This window comes from Salmo trutta, chromosome 1, assembly GCF_901001165.1.
Source record: "Salmo trutta chromosome 1, fSalTru1.1, whole genome shotgun sequence".
Taxonomy (NCBI): domain Eukaryota; kingdom Metazoa; phylum Chordata; class Actinopteri; order Salmoniformes; family Salmonidae; genus Salmo; species Salmo trutta.
The window spans coordinates 53,735,254-53,757,499 of record NC_042957.1 but is presented as its reverse complement, the minus strand read 5'-3'; the positions used below and the strand labels follow the sequence as shown (position 1 = coordinate 53,757,499).

The 22,246-nt window shown below is 41.2% G+C and overlaps 1 protein-coding gene and 1 long non-coding RNA gene across 3 annotated transcripts; one reads left to right on the top strand and one right to left on the bottom strand.

Moving 5' to 3' along the window:
* Positions 1-135: 135 nt before the first annotated feature.
* On the bottom strand, positions 136-14,813 carry LOC115200213 (uncharacterized). Of its 2 annotated transcripts, none has more exons than XR_003879493.1 (2): positions 14,727-14,813; positions 136-1,957 (listed from the first exon to the last, which is right to left on the bottom strand). It is a non-coding gene; the product is annotated as an uncharacterized LOC115200213 (long non-coding RNA). The 2 variants fall into 2 exon arrangements; XR_003879492.1 differs by lacking the exon at positions 14,727-14,813 and adding an exon at positions 7,465-8,446.
* LOC115200198 (transcription factor Sox-10) lies at positions 9,815-18,197 on the top strand. The gene is made up of 4 exons (XM_029763056.1): positions 9,815-10,001; positions 14,346-15,203; positions 16,981-17,246; positions 17,368-18,197. The coding sequence occupies exons 2-4, from the start codon at positions 14,761-14,763 to the stop codon at positions 18,147-18,149; spliced, it is 1,491 nt and encodes a 496-aa protein (XP_029618916.1). The 5' UTR covers positions 9,815-10,001; positions 14,346-14,760; the 3' UTR covers positions 18,150-18,197.
* The last annotated feature ends 4,049 nt before the right edge of the window (positions 18,198-22,246 follow it).

The window sequence follows — 22,246 nt, the reverse complement described above, 5'->3', positions numbered from 1 at the left end:
ACCAGACAGCATCAGATAGATGGGCTACACATACAGAGACAGAGGGGCGCTGTTTCATTCGCTCGGATGCCTTCTCTCCGATGAGATACATTCAGCCTCTTGCGAATTAAAGGAAAATGATGAAACACAGAGAGATGAAAGATAAATTATTTTTTATTTTTTTATCAGTACATTTTTTGGGGAAGCCTGGCTTCCCTTGGCAACCATGAATACACAGCTCTATGAACATGAGCACATCTTAGGCCATAATAGATGTTGCTTTTCTACTGCCGTGATTGATCGACTATTAACTACACGAACTTCAACGAATTGGGAATAAACGACTGCTTGAATGTCCTATTGCCAGAGCCTTCACCTTAATTATCGTGTTAGAGGCTTCCTTGAAAGAGGTGGTTTCATCCCCACAATGTCAGAACAGTAGTCGTTCAAGGCAGAGACAGACGCAACCCCTGCTACTTGGGCATGGGCCACGGCAATCAAAGTTTCATTCCCTGCTCGAGGCGTGTTAATTATGCGAGGTCGCGAGGATCACAGCGGGCGGGTAATTACCAAAATGGATGTGAAGCTTGTAGTTTAGGCAGAGGATGAGTCAAACACACAGACTCCTTCTCACACAGTTTACACTGTTATTAAGCGGCCCCTCCAGACCCTCTCTGTTCACCTCTGTCTCTCGCCCCTCTTCGTCTCCCTGGAGTCACAGTCACTTCAAAGCTGTAGTCGTGCTTGATGACTTTTGATTGACTTTTGACTTTGACTTTTGAGAATGGGAATCATGGGGCTGAGCAGCCTTACTAACCGCTGCCTCACAGCATGAGAATATGATCAGAGTTGTATTGTCATTAGTTTAACATTCGCCTTAAAATCAAGTGTCAACTTCCTCCACCCAGGACATACAGCAAATCAAACACACCTTTAAAAGAACAATCCAGGACATACAGCAAATCAAACACACCTTTAAAAGAACAATCCAGGACATACAGCAAATCAAACACACCTTTAAAAGAACAATCCAGGACATACAGCAAATCAAACACACCTTCAAAAGCACAATCCACAAATCCACCATCTGCTATTGATTAAATACAGGCCCCAATACCTCCAAAGGTAATTGCTCATTAACAGCAATAACTTCTGTAACAATATGACAGCTCAGAGATGAGAAATTGCAGATTGATAATCACTTGTCTGTACACCAGCTTGTGAAACACATAGTAGTCTTTTACACATGTAAATATGTTGTGTATGGTTTGTGATTTTCAGGCACACGCAACAATTCAGCAAAACTACAAACATTTCCCCTGATTACTCTCCTAGTTGGCTGGAAGATATGTGGTAGGAATATTGATCTTGTATAGGGACCAAATGGCCGCGCCTGAGAGGGAAGCCAAGACCATACACAACAGAATATTTTCAGTGATGCAAATGACTCCGACCCCGTTCCAGCCAGCACCCAGACAGCAACATGGCGACAAAGGACACTTTTGTTCTCTTCCAAATTCTTGTGCATCATTTTCTGCAAATGACTGAATCTCCTCATCCCTCGCCTCTCATTCCACTCAATTAGCATGTTTGCGTCTTACCCCCCTCACTCAGGGATGGATAAAAATGTCCAAATGTTATCACATAATACACACCCACTATGTTATGTGGCACTGAGATGACGCAGAGAGATGGAGAGAGTGGTGACAGGAGGTAAAGAATAGGTGATTGGTTTTGCTCCAGGAGACAGGGGGGAATGGTTAGGAGGGACACAAGGCTCCATTGAACGCTTTCTCACTTACTCCTCATGCGTCTCCCCCAGTTCTCTTCCATCTCCTCCTTTCTCCCACAGCTGCAGCAGTCCTCATGCTTTTGTATTAGAGGAGGGGAGGGAGAGCATAGTGACAGAGAGAGGGAGTGAGACTGAAAAGAAAGAGCGAGCGAGAGATGTGGAATGGGACAGCGGCCGTGGAGTGAACTGAAATTCAAGGAATAAAGAAAGTAACAATTAATATCAAGTCTGTTGTTTGTAAATATGTGTATAAAGATGTCAGAATTTAGATACGATGTCATTGTTTTAGCACTACCCACTGAGTTTGGAAACTACGGCACGTGACATGGTTCAATGTGCCAATAAATCAGCACAATCAACCTTTTTCGGTTTTTCAAATTGCTGGGATCTTGAAGCTAAAATTGCGATCATGTATACGGTGGTAATTACCAAAAATTGTAGTGGAGAGCAATGAACAATACGTTGAATTGTACGGCGAACTTAGCAAAACAAGGAATTTGTGGTAAGTGCGTGGGGGCCACCATCTTTATGCACCTCTGCTGTTGATCAATCTTTGCCCAATTACACCTGTTTCATGGTAAATACTGGGACTTTCAAAGGGTGCCTGATTTTTGGAGGAGGTCAATGTGGTGGAAAACAATGGCTCCATTCATACTGATATATGGAAAGTCTTTATTGATAACAAATCATCTCAGCATGATTGTACTTGGCTCATTCTGAATCCATTGTCACTTCATGGTCATTATTGCCTACAATTGACCCTTGGTCTGGCAAGACCGACTTTACATCAATATATAGATAATAAAAGACTGACTTTACATCAATATATAGATAATAAAAGACTGACTTTACATCCATATATAGAAAATAAAAGACTGACTTTACATCCATATATAGATAATAAAAGACTGACTTTACATCCATATATAGATAATAAAAGACTGACTTTACATCAATATATAGATAATACATAACTGACTTTACATCTATATATAGATAATAAATGACTGACTTTACATCCATATATAGATAATAAAAGACTGACTTTACATCCATATATAGATAGTAAAAGACTGACTTTACATCTATATATAGATAATAAAAGACTGACTTTACATCAATATATAGATAATAAAAGACTGACTTTACATCAATATATAGATAATAAAAGACTGACTTTACATCAATATATAGATAATAAATGACTGACTTAACATCCATATATAGATAATAAAAGACTGACTTTACATCCATATATAGATAATAAAAGACTGACTTTACATCCATATATAGATAATAAAAGACTGACTTTACATCAATATATAGATAATAAAAGCACACCTGTGCGTTACTGTTTAGTTAGTTGCCTGGAAAACAAGGATAGCAAAACATAGATGCATGCACATTATCATCAAAACTTTACAAGCAATCTGCAAAATATTATAATAAAGTATTTGTTTATGGTTGAAATGCTATTGATGACGTCAGGATTCTCAAAATGGCATGCAATGGCAAATGAAAGGTTATAAAATGCCACCGAAGATCAGGCAGGTAACTAAACTCTCGCTATTTTTACCTCAGACTCTAACTCCACAACCCCCTATCAATTTCCTTTAGATGTCCCCTCACACAATTGAAGTAACTAGATTCTTCCCTTTGGCTAGCTAGTGTAGATATGAACCAGGACATACAATGGGCCATTCATGGTGCTTGCAATACATTGACCCACATCCCATCCCTTCCCAGCACCACCACACCCCATCCCCTCTTGCCTCCTCGCCCCATCTCTCTCTAGCATTTTCTCCTGCTAACCCCCGCCCCACCCCCACCCCACCCCGCTCCCCAGCTGCATTGAAAGCCAGTCCAAGTTCTATCCCCCTCCACTATTACCACCCAACCAACCTACTCCTCCCCCCATCACCACCAGCAACATCGGAAAAAAAGAACACAAAAGAATAGGAAATTCAGTGATAGGAACACAAAGACAGGATTCATGGCAAGCCACAGAAACTCAAGAAGGGGACCTATTTAAGCGCCGCGCAGCTGCATCGATTTATTAAAAAGATGGTTGAAAAGAAAGGTCAGAAGGTCTCATGGAATGCTGAATTATTTTTATTAACCCTTTGAAGATTGCCTGACATTTTAATGGGCTTTAATCATTATTTATCACAATCAGTGAGGCATTTCTGTGAAGGATTCCATTCAGTCATTGTGATAGGGTAAATGTAAGGAATCTTAAAGAGTTCAACTCTAGGAGTGCTGAGTGTCTGTGAACTTTGGTTCTATGACGCATAAGTGTTAATGTGAAGTAGTGGACAACAGATACACTGGGAGTCTACGTTCGAAGTGAAGAGGGACTGTGTGATATCCTTGTGCTCACCTGTCAATGACTACATACAAGAATGGTGGTTCCATTTGTCATCAAAATGGACTTGGGGGGGATCTCCAGCTCTTCAAATGATCACAGCCCACAGGATGATTGCAGCAGCTTTAACTGACCTGCTGCAATGGGAAATATTTGTGCACCTGTTTGATTTTGTACAGGTGCAAAATCTGTTACCGCCTAACAGCTTAGAGCAGATTCCATATTTAAGAGTGGGTAAGCTGAATGTCTGGTCTGTGGGCCATATCAGAAATGAAAAGCAAACCCCAAGAAGGGTATGGTAAAGTTTGCAGTCTGTAACTTTTCAAGTGGATTCCAAAATCTCCATAACAAAGCCAGACACCAAACAACCTAGTTAAAAGTGAGAGCTACATTTAAATTAAAGTAAATTACTTAATGTCCTGTAATGGACCTCTGCATTGTTTTGCCTAGTCCATCTTCTCCACTGCAATCCATCTCAGCTGCCATTGCTCAGTGCCAAAATGAGGATTATGAGGAGGAAGGGTTTGGGTGTTTACTGGGCACCTAATTCAAGTGATGGATGGCAGCAAAATTCTCCCCATCCCACCAGAAATATGAGATCATTACACTAAGTGCAGTCATTTTTACCAGTGACCTCTCTCTCCCTCTCCAGCTCTTTCTCTCCCCCTATCAGATTCTCTCCTTTTGTGAGAACGCAGGAATTCCCCCAGGAATTTTCTCTGCCAGCACACAGACAAAAGGTCAACCCTTCCCTCACAGACACAAAATAATAAATACATTTGCTCTAGAAAATTCTGTTCTTTCTCTCTTCTTCTTGTTGTTCTTCTTCTATCCTTTAAGTGTTGCTGAAATAAATGTAATCCAGTCTAGTGTGGCACTGGATGTTGTTGATATCTGTCCCTGTTGTGACCAGGTTAATAGAAGAGCCCCCTCAGGTAGTGTCACAGTCACAGAACCATGAGGCCCACATTAGCAGTCTGCTTTGAGGGTGACCCCCTTACCCCCCTGGTCACGAGGCCTGAGTTCTAACTGTTAACGGTCACAACTGTCTATGGCTGCACAGCAAACGGCATCATCAGCGTCACATGTCAGGTCCATGCCACCACAGCGGATTTATGGGAAACTCAGACACTAAAGAGACAGTTTCAACATTAACCACATTTCTATGTTGGAGGAAACAATTAGCAACATAAGTCACAGTAAAAAACACTTAGTTCAACGTTTGTAGTTTCCATTTTTTTCTACTTTCAGATAGTGATTTAAAATGATATGATGAAGGTTTGTGACTGGAAAATGTCCCAATAGCGCTACATATTCCATTCTAAATGAACAAAGCTAAACAGATAGCAAATGAATCATCATTATTAATCTACATATAATAAATGAATATTCAATAAGTAAGAGAAGTCTCATTCTACTAAGTGTTCTTATTCCTTTGTCTCTTAATTTTTATTTCAATCAATACCATAATGTTAATGATTTGTTATATTGATAATTATATAATTTGACCCTATTTTTACTTCTCTACATCTGTAAACGTCAAGACAATACATACAGTTTAGCGCAATATTCAAATATTGGTTCTAAAGACACAAAAACAAAACAGAGAAAATATATTCACCATTTTACATTTTTAAAAGGTTTACCACAAAGTTGGACGCTGTTTTATCATATAGAAAAAGCATATTTATTAATTAACAAGCGGAGTCAGAGGGTGAAGGAGTTAGGCTTCTGTTATAAAATATATATTTAAAAATGTGTCTGACATTTAGTTCTGTTATTTTGACAAAACAATATCCAGAATATTTTATTTAATAATGATCTGATACTAATTTGGCCTTTCGACATAAATGACATGTCAGTCGTTGTATGCAACCAAAATTGAAAAGACAAATTTGCATGACTTTATAAATATTTTCGTTACATCAATGCTTCCTCTAATCTTCTGATAAATTAGTCCTAATGTAAAATTGAGGAAAATGTATCGTCTTATTCTGTCACGTTTGCTGCCTTTAACAAAAACAATAGTCTGACAATTTTGTCCTACAACAAACTCAGTAAATGTAGACTACAATTAGAAAGTATAAAATACCATATCGCTGAACAAATTTAAAGCTAGAATCCTTAGTTGATACATCCATTTGTGGATGTAAATGCATTATATATACCCATTGATTCTTGAAGCATAGAACTTATAATATATAAGCTTGTTTTACTCCAATGTTTGTAATAATAATAATAATTGATTGGATTCATATAGTGCTTTTCTACCAACTGAAGTACTCAACGTGCTTTACATAGTATGGGAGAAACTCACCTCATCCACCACCAATGTGCGGCACCAACCTGGGTGATGCACAGCGACCATTTTTTTTGTGGCAAAATGCTCTCCACACATCAGGTGGATCAGGTGGAGTTCAGGTGGAGAGGTTAGGAGTGATGAATGCCAATTAGGAATGAGGTTGATGATTAGGTGGCCATGATGGAATGGGGCCAGGTTGGTAGATGGATTAGACGCGGAGTTTTCATAAGAGTTTATCTAATAGTGAAATTACTTATTGTTAGGCCTAAAAGCAAACCACCTAAAAAAAAGTTTTTAAATTGCATTGATAATAGTTAACATGATGTTATAAGCGAATCGATTATAACGATATAATCAAGTCTAACTGTTGAGTTATTTTGAACTACGACCTTCTATTAACCTACACCAATCGCCTAATCTACTAAATGTTTACACAATTGAGAAACTGGCTAAATTAAACTTTAATATTAGGCTAATCAACCAAATTGCATGGAAGCATATTCTTTGTTAAATACCTAATTGAATAAATGTTTCCTTTCGATAAAAGAGTATAATTTGCCTAGAGGAGAACATAAAATGTAATGTCATGACGGTGCTGTTAAAAAAAAAAATTTAAACAACAACGATTCGACACATGCGACCACAGATATGTTCATCTGGCTTTTCTCTCCCTCTTAATTAACTTCAATAAATCACAACACAATCACACACAAATGCCGGGTCCTTACAGGATATTGATTTCGATAAAGAAACACTAACCACGTACATGAAGTGTATCTTTCTGAAATTTTTTCATTACAATATCCTTAGCTTATAACAAAAAACGTGTAATATATAATAGACATCCCAAACACTGAGGCTCAGAAATGATATGAATCACACTTATTTCTCAAATATTCGCGCCTTACAAAATGTAGGCTAAATATTGACATGAAAAGATCATTAATAGGCTTGTCTTTCCCCCCAAACACCACTAATTCCTGATGTTCTCCCAACCTTCTTTACTGCACACTCACAAAAACTCACTTCAATGTTGCGGCCAGGCCACAAATCCTGAAGGACCAGCCAGTCCACCGGAGTTGCATTTTAAGTTTCCCCCTCTCAAGAGCTGGACAGTGCGACAGAGATCCATAAGCAAAGTAGAGGTCTTGGAGCATTTTCCCCTATATGTGAGCGTTTGCTGAGACCCAGACAAAGAGACGCACTAAACGGAGACATGTCTTTTTCTCTTTTTCTTTTTTTATATACAAGGAACTGTTTTTTGTTCTCATTTTTTCATTTAACGGGATAATGGAAGGGGGTGTTCGTTTGATCACATGATTACAATTCACCTGAGATAAAACAAAGGGCGCAAAGAGAAGAGGAGAGAGGGAATGAAAGGGCGAGAGAGGGAGAGAGAACCAGACAGAGAGATTCACTCATGGTTAGGATTCCCTTATCACAGTCAACATTCATGGATAATGAACAAATAAGTGATTTTTTGGGATGAGGGGGTAGTGTCGGGAGAAGGAAATACAAGGGGTCATTGTTGAAAAGAACAGCGCATGTATTTGTGTGCGTTCGACCCATGATATTCCCCCCATCTCTACTTTCTATATTTTCTCCAAATGCTGTTTGGTTTTAAATGTGTGCTCTGTGTATCTAAGTGACTGAGCACTGATGCAATTATAAAACTCACACATAGGATGAAGTAGCGCAGTGTTCGCCTTGGAATTATATTTAATTCCGACAGTCAGTGTCCTGCACTGGATAGTCTACTGTAGGTCTACGTTGATGCTCTATCCAACAAACCAGTGTCAGTGCAATTTAAATTAATCTACTACAAAATATCGAGAGATAAATGCCTATAGGCCAACTGTTCACTTAGCCTAGTTTTGTGCGTAAAACGTGCGTAAAATCTTTATCTAAAATTAGATTAATATTTAAAAATATATATATAACAAATGTAATAAACTTGGACTGTATTGAAAGAGACAAGAACTATGTCTGGTAGTTGCTCAAGGCAGGTGCAGTAATATACCCAAGAATATAGGGGATATCTAAGAATGTGCAGTGCGTGACCCCCCCCAGTTCTACGACCTCTCGTCTCCAAGTGACAGAGAGGGACTCTGATATGAGCGTGTAAAAACAAAGCATCAGTGTGTTCTCCTGAGACCCCGCTGCTAATTTAGATGATGTCCCCGGACATCACTTCAGACAGGATAAAAAGAGACACATCAAAGTCAGTTGTTGACGCGTGTATCCAGTGATGTGAGTGACGGGGTGCTGGACAAGCTCCTGTGGGCCACACTACATCAAGTAGCCTATCATTCAAATCAAATACAAATTCACACCACCAACAGGAAATGCAGAAACAGGCAAATAAATTCAATTTGATAACATCAGAGAATAGGCCTACGCTTCTTCTATTATATTTTATAAAAAGATATGGCTTAAAATAATAATAATAACAATAAGACGAAAACATTTCTCCATTGGAACGCGTTCAAGGATATTGTGGAGTATAGGTAAATATCAATGTTGTGATTGCGTTCACATTACCCAATGTTTACCTCATGCGTAAAAGCACATAAGGCTAGCCGGTAGACCTATTTATAATGCAGGCCTTATGAATTATTCAGAAACTCAAATATTTTTTTGAATTTGAAATTGAGTGATGGCTTATGCTTTTAAGGTCTCTTTTTGTGGTGGCCCTATAAGCTTTTGCATATGAAAATCTCCCAGTAAAGGATTGCGCATGCCGCTAATATCCCTCTCTAATACATTTAACATGACAAATATCATAGTCAACATTGCTCTTTTATGATTTGAGCATTATATAGATATTTAGTCTATGCCTACATTTAGAGATGGAATCCCTAATTCTAAATCAATAATATAAAAGATCCAGCACATTAAATCATTAAATCAAAATCTGCTACCCAATCTGTAATGGCTATAATGACCTATGAGAATAACATGGATCTGAAAAATCACAACGTTGACAAAATTATATTTTTTACTGAATTATAATTATAGAGGGTCAAAAAGTAGCACACCCCAAATATGGATGATATCACACATTTTCCCAACAGAAAGGGTTTTCCATAGGCTAGATATTGTTTTTGACAAGTCTGAAATACCCAGACCCAAATGCAGCATCTCATTCCACAGAATCTGATGGCACTGCAGCCTAGAAAAAGATCAGTAGCCTACCTAACCAAATCAATCGAGGCGTCTCCACATTATTCAGGTAGGCATAATATTGGCATAATATGGATGTTCATTTTGACAGTGAGATCCTGCCCTGCAGGAAACTGAGCAAAATAATCATCGACCAATCACATTGATTGCCGGTGTTGCATGCGTGTAAGTTTGCTGCTCCTTTAAGACTTTTTTCCCCACTTTTTTCTCTTTCCTCACACAACGGAGCTCTTTAAGCCCCGGCGCGCGACACAGAGCAGGCATTCATAGCAGGGCAGCGCGAGCGAGGGGGCTAGGGAGTGAGCGCGAGCGTCACTTTGGAAACTCGGGAACACACGGACTCTCGTGCTAAACGGGCGACCTCATTTTTCATTACTGAAGTAAGGCGCTTAGCATTTGAAATACTTTCCTGTCTCTGCTGTTCTCTCTCTCTCTCTTTCTTTCATTTGTCAAATAATCAAGCCATAAAGTTCATCTAAATTGTGCAGTTAGAAATTATGTATTACACCTGCATCTTTTCTAAACCATTGTTTTATTTAAATTATTAGACTATTATTATTAGGCTATTATCATTATAAGTATTGTCATATTATTATTGTTACATTTAAACTGTCTCTTCGGATAATCCTGCTGTGTAAAGTGGGCATCGCCTGCTCTGTTATAGCAGGAGATGATTATCGTAACAGGCTGCAGAAATACATGTTTAATACGCATCCCAGCAAGATATTATATATATTTGTTGCAACTGTATGCTACAGGCTATATAGGTTAATACAAATAGGCCCACTGACATACAATTTCAATTATGAACCAGCTTCAAAGTGATGTATTCCGTTTAGGTTTGCCTTGTCGTAGACGGTCCTTTCGAAGTTATACAATCATTTCTAGACCAGTGAAAAATATAGTTTTAGATATAACGTCAGGGATTGATCGAGTTCAAGTTGAACTCAACGAAACTTTTCCCATTAACAGCAAACTTTGACTCCGTAATTACATCTACTGACTATCCCAACATTCATGACGCATGGAACTATTTTCAACGAGATGAGGCATTTGACGGTATTAGGCTTATTTATTTGTGAGTATTTACAGGTTGACTAATATACTCATTCATTGAGAGAAAGTTAGTCAACAAGATCATCCATTTCATAATTTAAAAGCTGGACGTGTTCTCGTCCTCTCTGATCAGTGGTTAGTGCCAACAACCTGTTCAATGCATACAATATTCTAGACCTGCATCAGAACTCAAACTCAAAGGCCAAATTCACAAATAGGTCATAGAATTGTCACGTTTTATTCAATTGTTTTGGAATTGAAAAAAAACTCAGTTTCAGATAGGCTATGCCACATTTCTGGATATGTTAAAGTTTTTAAAATTGTATTACAATAAAAGAACACGTTACAACTAACTAAGGGAAAGAGACTACAGCATCAATCATGGGAAAATATTTTCGTAAATCTAGGGCAATTTATTGTTAGGTCAAGCGATAAGAAGGGCTTTGGAGTCCACTTCTTTCATGTAAATTAATGACGGTTGCTATAGAAAAAGCCTCATTGATGGAAAGTTAGACATCATAAACACAATTTAAGAAGAATGTAGAGAACAATCAATATACTGTTTGCTACGCAATATATATATATATATATAGAGAGAGTAGAGCCTATACTGACAATAAATTAGATACCAGTTTTCAATGTGGACGAGCATAAATTGGCATTTAACTCCCGCTTTAATAATCACAGGACAGACAAACCGTGTGTCTTTCATAGTTCTGAACTAATCTGAAGGACAACCTGGTGAAAATACTTTCTTTCTAAAGAAATTTGCTAATTGAAAAAAAAAACTGTCGAGATTGAATCACATATGAACTCTGTTCTGGCTGCAACTCGAATGACCAAATTTGTCATCAATTATTGTCACCCCTTATATGTCCATTACAAGCCCGTTATTAGCCTATACATACACTACATGACCAAAAGTATGTGGACACCTGCTCTTCGAACATCTCATTTCAAAATCATGGGCATTAATATGGAGTTCGCCCCCCTTTGCTGCTATAAAAGCCTCCACTCTTCTGGGAAGGCTTTCCACTAGATGTTAGAACATTGCTGCAGGGACTTTCTTCCATTCAGCCTGGCTTGCAGTCGTAGTTCCAATTCCTCCCAAATGTGTTCGATGGGGTTGAGGTCAGGGTTCTGTGTAGGCCAGTCAAGTTCTTCCACACTGATCTCAACAAACCATTTCTGTATGGACCTCACTTTTTGCACAGGGGCATTGTCATGCTGAAACAGGAAAGGGACTTCCCCAAACTGTTGCCACAATGTTGGAAGCATAGAATCGTCTAGAATGTCATTGTATTCTGTAGCGTTAAGATTTCCCTTCACTGTAATTAAGGGGCCTAGCCCGAACCATGAAAAACAGCCCCAGACCATTATTCCTTCTCCACCAAACTTTACAGTTGTCACTATGAATTTGGGCATCTTCCAAACCCAGGCCATCAGACTGACAGATGGTGAAGCGTGATTCATCACTCCAGAGAACACGTTTCCACTGCTCCAGAGTCCAATGGCGGCGATCTTTACACCACTCAAGCATATGCTTGGCATTGTGCATGGTGATCTTAGGCTTGTGTGTGGCTGCTCGGACATGGAAACCCATTTCATGAAGCTCCCAACAAACAGTCCTTAAGCTGACATTGCTTCATGAGGCAGTTTAGAACTCCGTAGTGAGTGTTGCAACTAAGGACAAACTATTTTTACGTGCTTTGTGCTTCAGTACTTCGGGGGTCCTGTTCTGTGAGCTTGTGTGGCCTACGACTTCCCGAATGAGCCGTTGTTGCTCCTATATGTTTCAATTTTACAATAACAGCACTTACAGTTGAACGAGCTGGCAGAGCAGACATTTGAGGAACTGACTTGTTAGAAAGGTGGCATCCTATGACGGTGCCACGTTGAAAGTCACTGTGAACTTCAGTAAGGCCATTCTACTGCCAATGTTTACTATGGAGATTGCATGGCAGTGTGCTCGATTGTATACACCTGTCAGCAACAGGTGTGGCTAAAATAGCGAATCCACTAAATTGATGGGGTGTCCTCATACTTTTGTATATATAGTGTATAAAGTTTCAAGATGTTATTCTAAGTAGCCGGAGTGAGTGTCCTGTCATATAAAAAGTAGGCCCATAGCGGACGCGCAATTGGAGATCGTTTGTTGCGAGCGCAGTTGTTAATAAGCTTCAACATAACAGACATATGGTCCAGCTATTCGAGAAAATACTAGGAGGCGCGCTATTGCTGGATGAGAGCCACGAAAGCCAACGTCTAACCTGCATTTTGGTATTAATCAAAACCGTATTGACTAAAACGTATCAGTCAAATCTCTTTGCAAGATCACGTCGTTGCAATGCGATCCATTAGCTCTAATACGGTTGTAATTAAACACTGTTGGGCCGTGGCAAAGGAAGCATCATCAACCCACCCCACGCTGTTCTCCCTACTGACCAATGTAACACTATCATGGGGGCCACAGCTATGTGCGTGGACAGGATAACAAATCGGCGTACAGAAAGGAGAGGGGGGGGGGGGGATTAATTGTGACCACCAGGTGCACAACAGGACGTGGTTGAGGTACAAGATGAGATGGCTCAGTCCCGCCAATGCTCTGATAATTCACCACCATTGCAGTGCGCATGTCAGTAGCATCCAAATGTTACAAAGGATCAACTGGGCACTAGAGAGACAAGCATTATGAATTTAACTTCTACAATATGACTGATTCAACGATTAAATCAATTCCAAAACAAAAAGCCTATAGTTTGTTATTACAGTTCACAAGTTCGCTTAATCAAAACGATAAGATCGTGTTGGCCTACACAGGCGGGCGTTGATTATATGGACAAAACTACACATTTGACCCCAATAGGCGGCATACAGACCCATAGCCTATACTTTTCCAAACAGACAGTGACCAATTCACACACGCGCATACACACGTACCCACGCGTTTTATATTTCCAGCGCCAGCCCATGTTTATCTAAGAGCTCCGAGGTATAAATCGAAGCCCTGTGCTGGTGCGGGCTCGTATTATTCCAACACTTTCTCTCTGGGGAGCTTGCAATAAGTGCCAAACCTTAAACAGTAGCTTGTTAGCAGGAGTCGAGGCCTGGGCTAGAATAACAGACCGTCTGCACTAATTGTATGGGCTTCAGATTCGCTTCTATATGATTGCAATTTTGCATTTTTCCTAATAATTTCTATTACGTCCTTTATATGCTAATTCAATGAAGGTATTCTGAACAAACAAACTACAGCCTAGCCCTATAGCCCTATTAGCTACCTGCCTGTTCATAGCCCAGCCTACACAGGCTTAGCAGCCTACAGGCTATAATTAAGTAATATCTTATGAGGGGCTGTGGTATATGGTGAATATACCACAGCTAAGGGTTGTTCTTGCGCATAACGCAACGAGGAGTGCCTGGATACAGCCCCGAGGTGCCTTGTTGCTATTATAAACTGGTTGCCAATGTAATTAGAGCAGTACAAATACATGTTTAGTCATACCTGTGGTGGTCATACCTGTGGTGGTATATGGTCTGATATACCAAGGCTGTCAGCCAATCAGCATTCAGGGCTCGAACCACCCAGTTTAATAATATGTTCTATATTTCACTCACTCACTAGGGTATTGTTTTCTAATACATACTCTACTTTATGTCATTTGCAGTATTTAGCTAAAGGACTACAATTTCAAAGACTGCAAGGGCGAAACCACTGTCCTACTGGAGCAAGAGGTGGGAATCAACAGGTAAACTGGGATCCACAATACGCGCTCAGCGGACGATACCAGCAACACGGATGGAAAGAACTTTGATGAGGAATCCTAACAGAATTTTAGAACGTAGACTGAGAGTTGAGACTGACTGGGAGTTTATATAAAGGAGACCTCGAGTGACAGAAGCAATCCTTTAGTTTTAAACAGGTATAGTTTATATTCCTGAAAAAGGGTGAACTTCTTCATTAGGTCAGATATAGGGATAGGCCTAGGCTTAGTAGTTGAACACCCATAGGCCAAGAAACTATACCCTGTACACTTTCTGTTACTCACCTGAGGGAAGAAGCTTTCTTGGAAGAGGGGAAAGATGTCGGGAGAGGAGCAGAGTTTATCTGAGTTAGAAATGAGTCCGGGGGTCTCGGACGACGGTCACTCCTTGTCACCGGGTCACTCATCCAGTGCCGCAGGCGGAGGAGACTCACCCCTGTCCGGCCCGCAGCCCCAGCTGACAGGGCTCGGCGACGACGCCCTATCCGATGTAGCTGGCGGGATTTCCATCAAGTCCGATGAAGACGACGATCGCTTTCCCATTGGTATCCGCGAGGCAGTGAGCCAGGTGCTGAACGGCTACGACTGGACGCTCGTGCCTATGCCTGTGCGCGTCAACTCCGGCAGCAAAAGCAAGCCGCACGTGAAAAGGCCTATGAACGCCTTCATGGTCTGGGCACAGGCCGCACGGAGAAAACTGGCAGACCAGTATCCCCACCTCCACAACGCTGAGCTCAGCAAAACCCTCGGGAAACTATGGAGGTAAGGGAAAGCGTTTATTACAGCGTCGGTCCGCTTTGATAAACAACAATAAACATCCGGGGTTACACAAGTTCAAATGCGTTCTTAGTCACAACCTTCTGGGTCAAAAGTTCAAAGCACACTTCATGCTACAGTAGCCTTGAATTATGGACCCGTAAAACATAAAAACAACTTAAAAGTCATAGATCTTAGATTTTTCAAGGCAGGTTCCCTTCTTTACAGCAATGAGTTTCTCAATCAAATTAGCTGAGATATGTTAAAATAATATTCTACCAGCTCAGAATAAAGCTTGTTAGAGAGTTGCCCCACCAAGAATGTTGATTAAAGCCCTACAACCTAAAACAAATGAAATAATTATGTTGATTATGTAGCCTACAGAAAACCAAAAACATGTAGTTATGCGTTTTTTTGTAATCACATTATAGTGACTGGATATGCCCAATTTCATAACCCACTTAATTCATGGTGGTTTAGGAGGGAGATGGCTGCAGTGGGAATTACTGAGGTTTTTGTTATCCCCACGTCTATATGTTTTAAAGCACAGCCCATTATGGCAAATATACACTTTTACAGCCCTCTCATTTGTAATTGAGAGTGCCATATTAAAGAGCCTACTATGCCTTCCCTGTAGCTCAGTTGGTAGAGCATGGTGTTTGCAACACCAGGGTTGTGGGTTCGATTCCCACGGGGGGCCAGCACAGAAAAAAAATGTATGAAATTGTATGAAATGTATGCGTTCACTACTGTAAGTCGCTCTGGATAAGAGCGTCTGCTAAATGACTAAAATGTAAAAAATGTAAATGTAAAAAGATATCCAAGATTGTACTGGTCAACAGGTTGAATGACTAGTTCGGTCAGCCTTTAAAACACAGATATGGAGGACTGTTGTTAGGTCAGACGAGTGCGTGCTGATTGGAAGGCCCAGAGAGGCTAATTCATTAACCTTATAAGGAGCCAACATTAATTAGATAAAGACTTGCCCTTGAGCCCGTGCATGATTGTATAATTGGCCAAGAAACATGCTGATCTGGGAGTCTCAAAGGTCAGTGTTTTCTCATGCCAGTCCCCCTGACTCCACCATCAGTAATATGGATTTATGTTACGTGCACAGGAGGCATCTTTAGCCTGTGTCTTAATTTCATTACAGTCCAGCTGAAAATCCCCTAGTGTGGGCAAGTTTTCTGATGCAGCTGTGCTGATGGTGGATCCGATTTAGAACGAGATGAAAATCCAGTGAATGGTTCAGAGGCAAAACTGACAGCTAGAAATAATCTCCACAGTAGAAATATTGTCAATTGTTCTTTTCTAAAAATGCTTTAATGCTCAACAAGGGGAATAGCAGCATTTCCTATGAGCGTGTTGCCATTACACCAGTTAGACGTTTTTAAAAAAGTCAAATACTAGAATACTTAGTAGATTGAATATAAAAGGTGATATGTCCCAGTTGACACAGACCACCTGGTAAATACAATTTTATTATTCTTCTATTGGAGTTGGACAAGGTTATTGACCTCTGGGATGTGGAGGTGTCAAAGGAATCAGCACTGTGTCACTGTTATCTTAACACACATATTATGGTCATCATGTTAACAAAATACATGCTGTAAAATGTTCTCAGACTACTGTAATTTCCTCATTTAAACAGAATGGCTGACTGCATTAGAGTTTGACACATGCATCAAATCAGCAGCACAAAACATCTCTACTTTCAGTTCCTCCTGGCTGAAATTAAAATGTTCTATCATTGTTATTTCAAAAACGATTTTCTCCCTCATAGGCTCTTGAATGAGAGTGATAAGAAGCCTTTCATCGAGGAGGCGGAGAGGCTGAGGAAGCAGCACAAGAAGGACTACCCGGAGTACAAGTACCAACCACGCCGCCGCAAGAACGGCAAACCCGGCTCGGGCTCTGAAGCGGACGGCCACTCGGAGGGTGAGGTCAGCCATAGCCAAACGCATTACAAGAGCCTCCACCTGGACGTGGCGGCCCACGTCGGGGGGGCGGGGTCTCCTCTGGCTGATGGACACCATCCACATACTGCAGGTATGCCACAGGGTCTGACCAGCCCTATCGATGCAGTTTGTCACACATCCCCATTCTAAATAATATACCACAAGCCACGCCGACAATAACTCTGACATCTCTGCTTTGTGTCTCCCCACAGGCCAGAGCCACAGCCCTCCTACACCACCCACCACCCCCAAGACGGAGCTCCAGTCTGGGAAGCCGGGCGATGGGAAGCGGGAGGGCGGTGGAGTAGGGGGCTCCCGTGGGGGAATGGGAGTAGGAGTGGAGGGTGGCTCTGGATCAGGGTCAGGCAAACCACACATTGATTTCGGCAACGTGGACATCGGTGAGATCAGCCACGAGGTGATGGCCAACATGGAGCCCTTTGATGTGAACGAGTTTGACCAGTACCTGCCCCCCAATGGGCACCCGGGGATTGGACAGAGTGCTGGGTCAGCGGCAGCAGCAGGGTCCTCTGTTTCTCCCTATGCCTACGGTATCTCCTCTGCCCTGGCCGCGGCCAGTGGACACTCTGCGGTGTGGCTATCCAAGCAGCACCAGCAGCATCATGCCTCACCTCTGGGCTCCGACCCCTCCAAGGCCCAGATTAAGAGTGAGGCCGACTCGGGGGGACACTTTGCCGAAGCATCCTCAGGGGGTTCCCATGTCACCTACACTCCCCTCAGCCTGCCCCACTACAGCTCTGCTTTCCCCTCGCTGGCCTCCAGGGCCCAGTTTGCAGAGTATGCTGACCACCAGGCCTCGGGGTCCTACTACGCCCACTCCAGCCAGGCCTCAGGGCTGTACTCTGCCTTCTCCTACATGGGGCCCTCGCAGAGGCCCCTGTACACAGCCATCACTGACCCGTCCAGCGTGCCACAGTCACACAGCCCCACGCATTGGGAGCAGCCTGTCTACACCACCCTGTCGCGGCCCTGACAAAGACCGGGAGCAGAGGGCTCTGGTGCAGATTTGGCCCCAACGGCAGACCCACAGAGCGGAGGAGACCTGGTTTGGAGGCAGTGGGGAGATGGAATCCCCTTCTGGTCTGGCCCAGATGCAGGAAGGCCAGTAGGGTCCAAGGAGGAATGGAGATCAGATGATTTTATGGGGTAACGTGTGGTGTATAACTTCAATGTTGAATACTCAGAGGGTTGGATCCTAGTTTTTAGGGTCAGGAAGCGAGAATAAATCAAATCCGTATTTAAATCTAGAGGCTTATCTTTGAAATGGTTTTATGATGTAAAGATGTCAACAGTACAGAGTGCCAAACTGTTTGGCTAGCCCGTCCATCCACATCTCAGGCATCTTGAAAACAGATTAATTACATAATGTAACACAATATCCGATATATAATCAATGACATATTCTCTGATTGGCCCAGAGGCATATTTCTTACGATTTCTTGTATGTACAGAACCGCGTGCATACGTAAAATGTATGCTCACATGACTGTAAGTCGCTTTGGATACATTTGTCTGCTAAATGACATACAGAATGCGCTTATAAGTTGCCTATGTTGTAATTGGAATATACTGTATATCTATAACAAAGGGCATACAGTCCAGAAAATCTGTTTCTACAAATGTTTTATAAATCAAAATGACCAAAGTTTTGAAACCAAAACTTTAAAGACAGAGAAAAATATTATTTCGTTGTTTCTCTCCGTATGACACTGTATTACAGTACTACATTGAAGTTAAATTAAGTACAACACATTTTTTCTGACCTGATTACAGCTCTTTGGTGACATACCCTCAACACTATATTGATTTATCAACCTCAATATATTTTTTCCATGGCACTGACTATTATGTTGATACAGCATTGTCTCTTTAACACAGAACATTTCAAAACTGTATCGCGAATAAGAAGACAATACTACATAATGATTTTATATAGTAATCTTTTATTAACCAAAATTGAGGTCATTAAGTATGTATCTTCAGTAGACATAATACATTATTTTCATTGTTATAATCTTTACTTTTAATGTCATTATATTGTCAATGTTTTGCCATTACTACACTGAAAAGTCTGCACCACTGCCCTCACATGTTTCTTAATTGTTTGACATAAAAAATGTGTCTATACACTCAGTGTACAAAACATTAGGAACACCTGCTCGTTCCATGATATAGACTGACTAGGTGAATCCAGGTGAAGTTATGATTCCTTATTGATGTCACCTGTTAAATACACATAAATCAGTATAGATAAATTAAGGAGACAGGTTTAAGAAGGATTTTTAAACCTTGAGACAATTGAGACATGGATTGTGTATGTGTACCATTCAGAGGGTGAATGGGCAAGACAAAATATTTAAGTGCCTTTAAACGGGGTATGGTAGTAGGTGCCTGGTTTGAATGTGTCAAGAACTGCAACGCTGCTGGGTTTTTCATGCTCAACAGTTTCAGTTTCCCGTGTATCATGAATGGTCCACCATCTGAAGGACATCCAGCCAACTTGACACAACTGCGGGAAGCATTGGAGTCAACATGGGCCAGCATCCCTGTGGAATGCGTTCGACACCTTGTAGTCCATGCCCCGAAGGACTGAGGTTGTTCTGAGGGCAAAAGGGGCTCCAACTTAATATTAGGAAGGTGTTCCTACTGTTTTGTACACTCAGTGTACAGTATTCAGTGTAAAATGTAAGATTTTCTACCTGTTTATGGCTTTTCTGAAATGCCATCATAGAAACACAGTTGCCTGAGATTGAGTGAGTAATAGCATGCATGAATGAGTTGTCGAGTCTACAGGGGGTAAGTTCTCAAACTGGCCTTTCTGTAATGAAATACCAACCCCTTTTTGCAACAGAATAGCAACAATCCAAGAGGTACCAAGAGACAACTCCAAAATAACAGTACCTGTTGTTAAAGTTGGATGCCCCTTCATCTTGTAATGTGAAATAATACCTTATATGTTTATTTTATTCTAATATATGTTATTTCAATATTATTATTTTAAATAATGGTAGTGCTTCCTTTTGGCCCAGAACTACTTTTGGGCCGTTTTTGTACATTATGCCTTGAGTGTAAGAAGCACATGACATTTCATTTTAAATCCTACGTCTTGCTTTAGGAATTGCTTGTTCTTATGAATATTACAATTATTATTTATATTTGCTGGTATTATGTTTTTATGCGCTGTTAACAGGTTTTCTTCACCGTGTTGAAAACTCTTGACTGTTATTGTTGTTTTGGTGCTTTGTGTTTTCTCAGTAAGTGTTGCCAGCAGAACAAAACAACTTGTAAATACTAGCGGAAACAAGACCTTAGCGACGTGATGACTAATGAATTTCTCTCACACTAAATAAAACTGTATTCTTTCTGCTTTTGTAAAAGTCTGTCTCCACTAATGTTTTTATACCGTCTGGCTGGAGAAAGGTAAGATGACATTGGACAACAAACAGTAAATTCCAATTTACCATAAATGCTACTTGACAACGTGAATTATTTTCTTATTTTCCTCACATTACATAATTAGGCTAGGGTCAGGGCTTGGGCTAGGCAATGCAACAACAGCAGTTATGCACAGCTTGCAGTGACTCATTCATTGTTTCATACACTTAACAAAATACATTTCAGCGAATGGATCATGGCTAATTCAGTTAGGCTGAGTATGATTACAGAATATTGAAAACCATGGCAGCCCTCATCCATGAGCTCTAGGCACAGAACCCTTTTTATGGATATTGCTGTTCTTTGCACAGGCTACACAGGACCATACAGACAACACTGAACCCCACTATGGTCCACTGCTCTGACTGGTCCCACTACATGCACTCCAGCAGTTTAAATCATGTGTGTATATGCCTATGTCCATGATTTTGTGTTGCGGGTTAAGCCTGACTCTAATTCCCTCTATTTAATCGGCTGTGTGATACTTTGGTAAGACAAAGAGAGCCATTGAGAGGGAGCAGGGGGTGGAGGGAAACGGGGCAATGAGGGAGCCATACCCATAACTGCCTGGCCTGTAGCTTCGCTGGGATACAAAGGGACTCTCATACTGGCTGCACAGTCTCTGCACCCCCACCCATCCCCAAACTCCCCTCCCTGCTCAGGTTGGGACTGTAATGGGATTAAAACATTCCAAAACTGGAGATAGAGATGTGGGCAAAATACTTGTATGATGGAGGTAAAGAGGGAGGCTGCAGGAGATTCAAATGGTGTCGTTTCGTGCAATGGGTATAAAAATGGACAGAAGTTTCCAAGCTGAGGTGAATGGGGGGACAAGAGAACACAGAAGGAGGGTGTTAGGTAAGTGTAGGCCCAGGGCAGAGGACAGACATTATGCACGTACGCCATCATCAGAGTGGATCTACCCTAGCGATGCCCCCTTTTCTGTGGTTGAGGAAATGGTCATGTGAAGATCTTGTGCCCCATATGAAAGGAATGCCATGTCATCCTCAGGCAGGGAGTCTTCCAAATTTGTTGCAACCCAAAAAAACAAGCAAAAAAAAGATACCGCCAATGTCATTCCTCAATGTGGACCCGTTAAATCACACAAAATATAGCTAAGAAATTAAATGTGGATGGTTGAACGAGGCTAAAATAAAAATGGTTTCCCATTAAAAGCGTCACAGGCCAGAAACTGCACGGCGCTGCTTGACAAAGGCAGAGATCTATTTTCTTCCTGCTTGACCTGGGCATATCCCTCATCCTCTTTCCAACAGCTTTCTTTCTACTACTTCGGCCCGTAGGAGAATGTCAGCCCACTGTAAGGACTAGAGTAAAACTAGACTGGGGTGTCATGGCCCCTTACACCAAATCTACTAATTGGGCAAGGGTCCCTCTTGAGCCCTCTCTCCCAACCGTGGGTAGTGCTTGTTGCCTCAGTAACAACCCATTTCCACTAAAACAATGAACTGACTGTGCTTGTCTGTTTGAGTGTTTGTAGATAGAACAAGTGAGGGTGAGAGCTATGTCAGCTTCAGTATCTGTCCATCATTGGGAGGTATGGGTAGAACTTTCACGATAATATAAAAAAAGAGCTGTTTGACTGTGGAACTCAAACTGGAGCTAAAAACATTGACT

Excerpts from the sequence above, each read along its gene's own strand:
- LOC115200198 (XM_029763056.1), top strand. The coding sequence starts at position 14,761 with ATGTCGGGAGAGGAGCAGAGTTTATCTGAGTTAGAAATGAGTCCGGGG. Across the intron at positions 15,204-16,980 it reads ACCCTCGGGAAACTATGGAG|GCTCTTGAATGAGAGTGATA; the intron begins GTAAGGGAAAGC and ends TCTCCCTCATAG. Across the intron at positions 17,247-17,367 it reads ACACCATCCACATACTGCAG|GCCAGAGCCACAGCCCTCCT; the intron begins GTATGCCACAGG and ends GTCTCCCCACAG.